The sequence below is a fragment of the Lampetra planeri genome, chromosome 4 (genome assembly GCF_965212315.1).
Source record: "Lampetra planeri chromosome 4, kcLamPlan1.2.h2, whole genome shotgun sequence".
Classification (NCBI taxonomy): Eukaryota; Metazoa; Chordata; class Hyperoartia; order Petromyzontiformes; family Petromyzontidae; genus Lampetra; species Lampetra planeri.
Window position 1 is genome coordinate 9575803 of NC_136110.1, and position 11641 is coordinate 9587443.

The 11641-nt window shown below is 41.7% G+C and overlaps 1 protein-coding gene across 1 annotated transcript in view; it reads left to right on the forward strand.

The window, feature by feature from the left end:
* The window catches only part of LOC144717679 (adhesion G protein-coupled receptor A1-like), a 76555-nt gene extending 67720 nt beyond the window's left edge, over positions 1 to 8835 (forward strand). Inside the window, exon 3 of the mRNA XM_078593226.1 lies at positions 7511 to 8835. Within this exon, the coding sequence (XP_078449352.1) occupies positions 7511 to 7658 (148 nt within the window). The 3' untranslated portion in view covers positions 7659 to 8835. The remainder of the gene's footprint in view (positions 1 to 7510) is intronic.
* The last annotated feature ends 2806 nt before the right edge of the window (positions 8836 to 11641 follow it).

The window sequence follows — 11641 nt, forward strand, 5'->3', positions numbered from 1 at the left end:
TGCCTTACTCCAAAATATTTGGCGGTGGAATTTACTCATTTGTTACAACAAAAGGAAGACAAACAACGCGTCTTTATGTTGTTTTACTGCATCCAACGTACATTTGTGCTCATAAGTCAATAACATAATAAAGGCATATTATTTTCTGTGACATGGATTCGAAACGTGGACATTAATGAAGATAAGAAAACGTGTTGAAAGAATGGAAAGTGTTGAAAGAAAACATGGAGAGGTGGACACTGGAATTACATTGAACCCATGCAAGTTAACATTGGTCTTCATCCAGCAGTGGGCAGATCATGACTGATAATGAGCGACTTGGGCCTAGATACTTCAGACGGAAGTAACATCGGAACATCACGTAGATTTGCGAAATGTAAAAAAACCTACAAGATGACAAAGTTCTGAACAGATGGTAGTACGGCAAATGGGTCGATGTATCCATCTGTGCAGGCCGTTGAACATTAACACCAACTCCTTCATGTGTGCGTGGGTGTTTTTCTTTCACTCAGTGAGATCTTCATGAAGTACAGTGTCAAACGTCCCAATGTGTAACCCACCAGAAGAAATTCTTGTGACTCTAAAGAACATGAGTAACATGTCTCATGTGACGGTAGTTCAACAAGTATATTAACCTTAGGATTAGAAAATGTAGGTTTCTTAAGACATTCAAGTCTTTCATCTCGAGTCGGATCCAAAATAAGTTGTATAATTAAAACGTTAATATTTTTCAATGTTCCATTAAATCACACTTTGTGAGAAAAAAATTGCATTCCATCTATGATCAACATCCTGGGTTCATGAGCAGCAATGCAGAGACTCGATGTCCTTCCAGTGTAGTCATGTATGACATTGCCGTGTGTCTCTCTGTGATTTACTAGGAATTCGTATAGACAGGCACTCATTCTGTGAGGCGCTCCCAGATGTTCGACACGGCACACATGCATTACTGAGATAATTTTTGTCATTGAATTGAACACCTCGGGGTGCGCATAAAGCACCCTATTGCATTTTGAGTGGCACCTGCAAATACCCTCACAAGTCAGCTATGGAGAAAGTTGGGTGTCCCAAAATTACATTACTTTGGTGAGCTACCTCCAAGTGGTCTCCCTTTATTTTACCAGCCCTGGATACATTGTTCCAGAAAATAAAATTGGCACATATGAATTGTCAGACTATGCAACAAACTGTTCTCCGACTCCCAGTATATATTTTTGGAAATTATGTCTTGAGACATGACAATTACAGTGTAGTTTGTGTGTGTGTTAGTGCTAGGAAATTCTAGCAGAAATAACAAAACACAATTATACTGCTCGGAATCTTTATTTATCCTGGAGAAATCTGATGAGCTATGAAGCTCTTTTTCACAGATGTCCAGTATTTCACAGATGATTCCTGTAGGACTAACAATCGCTGTGCAAATCAAATGTTTCATATTTCCATACACTTGAATAGGATTCAAACAAGGAATCATCCAATAGAAATAAAGTTGTTTGAATGATTATGCAGGTACAGTATTACCATTGAATTGTATTGGAATTCTTAAGAGGTCCGAGGTGCTCGTGCTGAGCGACATAAGCAACCACACGACATTTATACCGACGTCTAGGTATATATATATAACGTGAATTAAGGTTGTTGTTACATCATATGTCGTGTTCAAAGTATGTAGAATATGTAGTTTTAAAAATGAAATCCCTGACTTCCTCCCGGCAAACGTATCTTCAGCCGGTTTGGGAAAAATCGACCCAGTAGGAAAAACCAGGCAAGGTGCATGGTCCGCCTTAATAGTAGGCCTCATTTTCTAGTAATATTCGTGCTCGATCCTCATTTTATTTTCTATAAAATACCTAGTCTAGGTGTCTAATACTCGACCAGGCTAAATATTTTTTTAAAGGACGCCTAATCCACTCGATGTAACATTGAGTCGTATATAGGGGTACTTTGAGCCTCTAAGCCGTTAGGTTTTGATAACGATGACCACTTCTTAAGTAACATTATGTAACACAATTTTTGTTCCTGGGTAGTAAGTGTTATTTCGTAATTGCTTATGCCTAAAAAGTATAGAAAATGGATATTCCCACAAACTTTGCTTTTGTGACCAGGACAGTGATATTTTGAAATTTACCTATTTTCAATGAGAAAACTTGCGAATTTGTGTCTTTTTGTTCGCATAAAGTCAGAAAAAACAACATATGAATCAAAATCAACGTTTATTGATACTAAAGTAATACAAAAATGACTACACAAGATTTTAAAGTGAGTAGTTTTTCGAGATTTACGATTATACTGTAAATCACTTTCATGAATCTGCCCCAAATGTAGTCTCCCATCATGTTCTCGTTATACTGTCCTTGGTAGCGGCGTTCAAAGTTTAGTATATCCTGGTGGAAGCGCTCGCCTTGCTCCTCCGAGTACGCTCCCATGTTCTCCTTGAATTTATCAAGATGAGCATCAAGGATATTGACTTTGAGGGACATCCTACAGCCCATTATGCCGTAGTTCTTCACCAGAGTCTCAACCAGCTCCACATAGTTTTCGACCTTGTGATTGCCCAGGAAGCCACGAACCACTGCAACAAAGCTGTTCCAACCTTCTTGGGGAATTCGTTGCACTCCAGGATCTTCTTTATCTGTGGTCCAACGAAGACACCGGCTTTGACCTTTGCCTCAGACAGCTTAGAGAAGAAGTCTTGAAGGTACTTGAAGGCTGCCAACTCCTTATCTACAGCTCTGACATTGTTTCATAAAGCCCAATTCGATGTGCAGTGGTGGCATCAGCATCTTCCGGGGGTCCACCAGTGGCTCCCACTTGACGTTGTTCCTCCCCACAGAGAACTCGGTCCGCTGTGACCAGTCCCGCCTGTGGTAGTGCACCTTAGTGTCCCTGCTGTCCCAAAGGCAAAGATAGCAGAGAAACTTGGTAAAACCGCCTTGGAGGCCCATCAGGAATGCCACCATTTAGAAGTATCTGATGACCTCCCAGCCGTACTCATCATACTTCAAGGCATCCAGCAAGGCCTTTATGCTGTTGTAATCCTCTTTGAGGTGCACCGAGTGAGCCAGGGGAAGAGACGAGTACTTGTTACCATTATGGAGCAGCACGGCTTTGAGGCTCTTGGATGAGCTATCAATGAAGAGGCGCCACTCATTCTGGTTACAGGCGATTCCGATTGCCTCGAACAGACTGTTCACATTGTGGCAGAAGCAGAGCCCATCTTGACGGGTGAAGAAGCTGCAAAAAGGTTGGTGACACTTCCTCTGATCTGCGACTTGCACACTGCTTGAGCCGAGACGTCAAAAGCTCGGCATTGGACTTGGTGAGACCAAGATCTCTAATCAAGTCGTTGAGCTCTTTTTGGTTGGGGTAGTATGGGTTTCTATCCTCAGCTCCACCTCTGAAATTGTCATCTGGATCTACAAGGTCTTCCTCGCTCATGGCAGTGTAGCACCGGGGCAATGGATGAAGGAAGGTCCGGATATGTGATAGCAGGTGCATTATTGCCAGTCCGACGTTTAGAAGGGTCCACCATGCAGAAGTAGCAGTTGCTTGAGTGATCAGTGGGTTCCCGCTAAATTCTTCGGATAGCGAACTTCATGGCTCTCTTTTCACCTCTGTACCATCCTACAAAAATACATTTATTTCACCCATAACTAATGTGTAAGAGATTCTCGCAACATTTCATATATTATATCTTTTTTCAATAACGTTGAAAATTGTAAAACATTTAAAAATGAAAAACTTTTACAATTAAAAAAAATTGTAACAAATGTTATAACATTAAATTCAGAGCAAAAATTGTCCATCTTACCTTCTAGAATTTTTTTGCATTGCTCGCAGGTGAAATTAGGTGCCCAGGGTTTGTCTTGATCCCTGACAGGCATGCCAAAATATGCCTTGTAGGCCTCACACATCTTAGCAGATGCTTCCACAGTACGTTTTCGCTCTTGTCTTCATAAATTGGCCACAGACATAGCAAAATAAGTCTCCCGGATGCTTGCAGCCTCTTGATGTCATCTCAGAAAAATGCAGATATGTATCCACTTTAGGCAGCTGGAACTAAACTGAAATAGTGGGCTTAAGGCCCCTGGAATACTCTGGAAAATAGGGACATTTCAAAATATCACTGTCCTGGTCACAAAAGCAACGTTTGTGGGGAATAATAACCATTTTCTGTACTTTTGAGGCATACGCAATTAGGAAATAACACTTAGTAACCAGGAACCAAAAAAAATTGTTACACTGTAATTTAAGCCAACGCCAACCACTGTTCTGTGACAAAGAATGGTCCTAGCATCGGCAGAGTCAAGGTCGGGGTGATTTCAAAACTGAGGTCACGCAAGGCGACGTCACCGTCATTGGCATTGGCCAATGACGCCCTCCTCTCCCAGACACCCAGTGTAGATTCCAATTCATTTCTATATTACTTTCTACATCCCCTTTAAAACAAATGGAGATTCTCTGAGGGCCTAGGAATTGCCCAGTAGAACCCCATTCATTTCCATGGCGATTCCACTTGGTTGGCCAGGCCCCACCGGGCCCTCCTTTTTTTGCCAGAAGTCCACGCCGGAGTTGGGGTGGAATCAGGCCAATTCTGCACACTTCATTCGCCGTATGTTGCAATGGTAATTCCACTAGTCGACTAGACCCCTCAGACCTTCCCTTTTTGCCTGAAAACAGAACTGGGCTCCAAGTAGCCCCCCCCCATCCACAAATCTGCCACTCTTACAATTAAGTATTGTATTCCAGTCAAAAATCTAATCACATTTACACACTGTGAGTCATGATCATTTCCTAGCTCCAGTATGTATAGATGAAATGTCCACATCCCTGACCATAACGTGTATTTTTTTACATTTCAACAATATAAATGTGTTTATATTTAAATCAGTATTTCATACAGATACTTAAAGGTTGGCTAAGCAATTTAAATTGAATTCCACTCTAAGAAGTGTAGTCCCAGGGAATGCTCAACAGAAGGGCTGATATGTTAGACAGATGACCAACCATGCCTATCCATCCACAGGGACCCTGCAGGGATCAGCAATAATCACTTCTGTTTCCACACATCTGCTTCTGAGCCTCTCGTGTCTGGATAGGTTAGCTCCAAGAGCAGTGTGCACAGCAAATAAACTGTAGAGCTGCCAAACATGTTGCACGAATTTAGTCCTTCGATTAATGTGTTAATTTAGATGATGCCAAAAATGATCTCTGTGGGCTGATTAATCCCTCCAAAATGAAAAAATAAAATATAAAAATTGTGCAGTGAGAACAATTGAAAAAATCTAATTGTGGAGTAATTTCCCTTTTTAATATACTTTGTTGTGTAAGAGGAAAATAAAAACATAATACTCGACGTTTGTTTACCCTACTGGGAGATATTTATATAATTGGCTGGTTCACATCTATACATCGCATTTACATGTATAGCTTTGCTACAACAGGATGGTGGCTATATGTGATTAGGTTGGGAGAATCTAATTGATAAACTTGAGAACCTGATTAAACTCATGAGTTTCTGCCTGAAATTGGGCCTAGGATCTCTGTGGTGCAGGCACAGTGCTCGGACGCAGGCAGTAGAAATAATCCCAGACAATATTTACTCATATAACAGGATATATGCAATGTTTTTTTTACGGTGCGTAATATCTGCGAGTGCATACTTTTAACATTTATGTGGAGGTTCATCCTCTAAAAGCATGACCTGATGCCCTCCAATATTGTTAGTTATACTGTCATATAACTTTAGAACTCCCAAGAGTAAGTTATTCATAATCCAGTTTAGAAATAATGTATTATACTTTAATTACCATACAAATTGTAGTGGCTTAGATGGAAGAATACCTGTTTAATTTACATGTTACCATGCATTTGTAATTATATCCACTGTTAACAGGTGCCTACAGTGTATTGTATTGTAAATTTTGTATGACATTTTTCAGATTAAAATACATACGTATTAATTTACAGCCCTCTGTTAATAGCCAACATTTTAAAGAGTAATACTTCAAAGGCATTAAAAATGTTCACAATGAAATAGAGCACAGTGTTTGCTTGTGACATGACATTCAACCCGACTACAGTTACCAGCGCTCAATAAATTTTGACTTTACAGAATTGAGACTGAGTGTTTTTGTCCCCACAGGGGTGGTAGTTGGGAAGTTTAGTGCACCACGATATTGGCAGGAGTGTTGGGATCTGGATAGCAAGAGCATTCTGTCTACTTCCATTTGTGTTATGGGCAGCCTGGGTATTGGTATTTATATTTACTACATCTCTGCAGTCTGTTGCTGTTCCATGGACTGAAATTTAATCCACAATTGTGTTGTTATTTGTATGCGTCGTCTCAAGCTCCAGCACATATTTTCCACTCACCATGTTTTCATGGTGAAAGGTTTCCTAAACTACTATTTACGAAACAATGTTTTATTTATACTCTTAGTTATTTCGGTAAAGTCACGAATGTAAAATTAATAAAAATAAAACAATAAAAATCACGACGTTTCGGAGGCAACACAAGCTTCCGTCTTCAGGTGAAACCGTCACAGCAAAATATCTGTACCTTATATAGTGGTTAAGGGGGGAGGAGCCAGGAAGGGCAGCGGGGGAGTAGGAGTTGTGAAGTGGTCAATTACTGCTTTTGTTATAATGCTGGGTGGGTAAATGAATTAGATACGATTAAGCCGCTCTTTGTTATGCTGTTTGTGCGCAAGTCACGTCGTGATTTTTATTGTTTTATTTTTATTAATTTTACCTACGTGACTTTACCGAAAGAACTAAGAGTATGAATCCTTGCAGTCACGAAAGCTTCAAATCTAGAATGTTTTATTTGACCGTTTAAGGCCTACAGCTGCCAGCATTGTGATTAGCTTGACAATATGCAAATGTAGACCACAGTATGATCAACAAAGCAATATTACCGAGCAAATCTTGTGTATGAAATGAAAAAACAACGGTTGCTTTGAGAACTGGGTAAGTTTTAACTTTGTCCAGGTCTGGGTGTCTATAATGATACAATTTAAAGTTTGCTGTGCCAGTGAGAGCATTTCTATTTTGATAGGTATCCATTAGCTTATAAGAAATGAATTACATCCTTGCTGTGTGTAGTCAACCATGCTAAGCAGAGGAGTGGGGGAAGGACAAAAATGCGTATGCAAAACGCAGTTCTAAATAAATGAGTTTTCAATCTAGATTTAAAAGTGAATAGCTCCAGTGGCTTCCTAATATTAGAAGGGAGAACGTTCCAGATGGTCGCAGAAGCACATCTGAAAAGCGCGCGATGCAGTTGACCGTCTTTGTTCTATGGTTAGCCAAAAGCTGCTGCGAGGATGAAAGTAGGATATAGTTGGCACCTCCGATTCGCATAGTAGGCTACGTACGGTGCGAAAGAAGTTCAACATGCATACTTACATATGTGTGAGGCAGAGTGTTCGTGGGGAGAGAGTAAGCGGAAATGTGATTTGAGGAGAGCGTTTAAAAAAATCACCTTGTCGCCCCTTGTTTTCTGCAGCGTAATCCTGATCAGCCGCAAGGGCTGGCATCTGCTTCTCAACCTCTGCTTCAGCATCGGACTTACGGGCACCGCCTTCGCTGGAGGAATTGAGCAGACAAGCAACCTGCCACTCTGCCAGGGGGTGCGTGCAACAACATGGGGATAGACCGTGCATGATCCACTGTGGGGATTTTGGGATTGCATTGCATGTATCTATAAGAGAGAACATTATTATTTTTCCTCCACTTTTTAAAGTTCAGTGTCAAGAGTGTTGTCATGCTCAAGCAAGCATTGGGGTAGTCCGCATCTCCATTTATAGCCCCAATGCAAGTGGTTGAGAATCGTCATTTCTATGGCATGAGTGAGTTTGTCCAAAGGACAAGCAATGTTGACTTTCTATAAAGTAGTACTCATGTTTTCGACACAGTTTTATGGTATAGCGAGGACCCCTGAGATGTACCTTTTACATCGTGTCTGAACATGTAATACGGCCTGTTCGTATGCTACTCATTTAAAAGCACAATTGGCTTCCTTTATAGCCAATACCCATACCTTTGTCTTCTCACATTCATACTTGAGTCAGTGATTCTTCTCTGTATGCAATTTAGTTTGTGAAGGGGCTTTGTGTGCATTATTTAATGCATCAAATACTCATCATCTTAGCAAGGTAGTCGATGAGATATGTATGTACGTGAAGTATTTAAATCACTGAATTGCACAAGCTGAAAAAAAAACAATTTAGAATTGTTTTGGTGCCAAAAATAAAAGCTTGTATTTTTCTTCAATTTTTTGACTTTGCACAACAGTGGTAGTTTTATGGTCTAAGTTCTACTTTCGTTGCTTTATATTGCCCATTTTGTTAATCCCATAGCGCCAATGTTATCATGGTGTACTCCAGGCAATTTCGGCAACATGAAACCACATTGCCATTTGATGGGCTCAATGTTTTGCTCAGTTGAGGCAACACTTGCTGCTATTTATTCGCTGTGGATGGACCAAGCCAACATTCCCAAAGGGCAGGAACTATTCAAATATGCTGATTGTTCCTTTGTTGTGTCCGAATCTCTCAATGTCAAAACAGTGCACATTAAATTTCCATTATAACGGCAGAGGGCATATTAATTTGAAATCTATTTTTTTTAGAACAAACCCATTTAAAGATAACACTTAAATGTGTCACTGCAAAGTGTGTCAGTAGTGACTGTACTTACATTAATTGGGTTCTCCCACTGACAGACTAACACACGCAACTTTATGTATGTTATATGTGTCCCAAAGTAATCTAATACAATGCATACGATTGTAAGGTTGAGCATGATTAAAATATTTTTCCTTCTCGGTTATATTTTTATCAATTTGTATTTATTATGTTGATATCAAGTACCTATTCATTTATGTACGTGTTATTTATTTAAGAAGTGGCATGGTTGTGCAAGTGGTCGTTTAGTATTATACAGCAGGGGTCCACAACTCCCAGGCCATGGACCGGTACCGGTCCGTGGTCTGTTAGGAACCGGGCCGCAGAGCAGGAGGTGACCGGTGGGCAAGCGAGCGTAGCTTCATCTGTTTTTAGAGCCGCTCCCCATCGCTCGCTTTACCATCTGAGCTCCGCCTCCTGTCAGATCAGCGGCGGCATTAGATTCTCATAGGAGCGCGAACCCTACTGTAAACTGCGCATGCAAGGGATCTAGGTTGCGCGCTCCTTATGAGAAGTCAGAATCCGACACTTATTTTAGTCCGTGCGTGGCCCGCCCATTATTTTATTTACCACTTCCGTCCGTGCCTCTTTCAAGCACTGCACACTTGTCTCAGTCACAGTTTTGGTAAGCCCACAAGCTAACCCTAGCCAAAATAAGTAAAAAACAAACGTCGCTGGAGAGCTTCTTTAAAAAGGGGGAAAGACCCAATGATGAACCCCCCCCCCGGTCCGTGAAAAAATTGTCTTCCACGAAACCGGTCCCTGGTGCTAAAAAGGTTGGGGACCGCTGTTATACAGGGTGTTTCAAAAGATGGACCCAATTTCAAAGCAGTATATTTCACGATGGCAACATGTTACAATTACGCAAAAAGTTTCAAACGGTTTAATGCAGGGGTGTCCAAACCTTTTTTAAAGAGGGCCATATTTGATCAAGTGAAGATGCCCGGGGGCCAATAGTTCCTTTTGACATTTTTTTAACCACAAAAGTTACGTGAAAATACACACTGTTATAAAAAAAATTCATTGTCACAATTATCTTTATTTTTCAAATGACAATGTAAACAAATATAAGCCACTCAGGCAGACGTGAACAACTCTAAAAACACAATTCTGCCTTTCATTCAGTCAGATAACATTGAACAAACTGTATAGAATACCTTAAATTTCCATGAGTTAAATATCTTTGCCTCATGAACATTTTAAACAGGAGTTATAAGTAATGCAAAGTGGTCTGTTATCATTAAACTTTAAAACAAGTGAATTTTGCCCTTGTCTTGTACAAGATCTTTCAGAAAGCAATAGTTTGTGTCACATCTACAGGTACATAACATCAACAGTTATAACCAAATCTTATTCAAGAGTTTAATAAAACAAGTGCCATAAGTCCAAGTGTATTAGTGTGCTTTAGGCTTTTCCTTGATAATAGTGACATGTTACCGTTCAAAACACTCAATTTCAGATTGATCAAGGAACAGATAACTTGCTGACACTAATGAGAAGGGTGATACTGAGATCTATATTTCAGTAAAGAGACCAGGTCTGGCTTCAGGGCAGTGGTTGAGATGCGTAAAATGCCACGCAAGTGGGAGTCACTCATCCTTTACCTCAATCGGTTCTTGTTTAAGTTCATGACTGAGAATGTTTGCTCACACAAATATGTGGAGCCGAATAAGCTCAGCATTTTCTTAGCGAATGACCGCATTTCTTTTTTTGCAGTCGCCATGGCAGAAATGACTCGAGAAGGGTTTGCGGCACGGATGCAGAGCCAGATAGAATTAGAATGATGCTGCCACCGTATGGTTAAAGGAGAAATTACATCTTTAAAGTTTTATGATTTCTAAGACCGAAGCTGTGGGCCGTATGAAATCTGACCGTGGGCCGTAATTGGCCCATGGGCCGGACTTTGGACATGCCTGGTTTAATGAGTTATCAAATTTTACTAACCATTTTATAAATGCTCTATGTGCCCTCCACCTGCTGTATGGACAACATCGAGACGATAGTTTAATTCGTCCCAAACGCTTCTCAATGTGTCTTCTTCCACTGAAGTCACCGCTGCCGTGATTCTGTTTTTGAGGTCATCCAGATTAGTTGCTAATGGTGGCACAAAAACACGGTCATTGACGTATCCCCACAAGAAAAAGTCGCAGGGTGTGATGTCTGGGGATCTTGGGGGCCAAGAGTGTAGTGCCAAATTTTGGGGTCCCGTGCGACCTATCCAACGTTGAGGCAGTGTTTCTTGCGAATGACTGAGGCTAGGGGCTGTTTGTGCGCTGGGAGAGGCATCTAGCGGTAATCATTTGAAACTTTATACCTCGCCATTTCAAGTGGTAAGAGTTTCATTCATGAGCAGTTCGTGGTTGCTGAGATATAGCGATTTCAAATCGGGTCCATCGTTTTGAAACACCTTGTATTGTGTACATGGTGTGCACACAGCACAGTGAACCCGGCAACCCGAGTGTGATTTTTTAGCAGCTAACATCAGTGGCAAGTGTGGTATCATCTCGCTCGTCAGGGCGGGCATGGTGGGCATGGAGGGATGGACAGCGGGTGGGTGGGATGGACAGCTGGAATGGTGGGTGGGATTGATGGTAGGCATATTGGGCGGGAGGGTGAGTAGGTGGAATGGTTGATGGACATGGTGGGTGGTATGGAGGGTGGGCATGGTGCGCGGGAGGGTGGGTAGGTGGGATGATTGGTGGGCATGGTGGGTGGGATGGACTGTGGGCTGGAGGGTGGGTAGGTGGGATGGAAGGTGGGCATGGTGGGTGGGATGGACGGTGGGCATGGTGGGTGGGATGGATTGTGGGCTGGAGGGTGGGTAGGTGGGATGGAAGGTGGGCATGGTGCATGGGATGGACGGTGGGCATGGTGGGTGGGATTGATTGTGGGCTGGAGGGTGGGTAGGTGGGCATGGTGGGTGGGATGGATGGTGGGCATGGTGGGTGGAA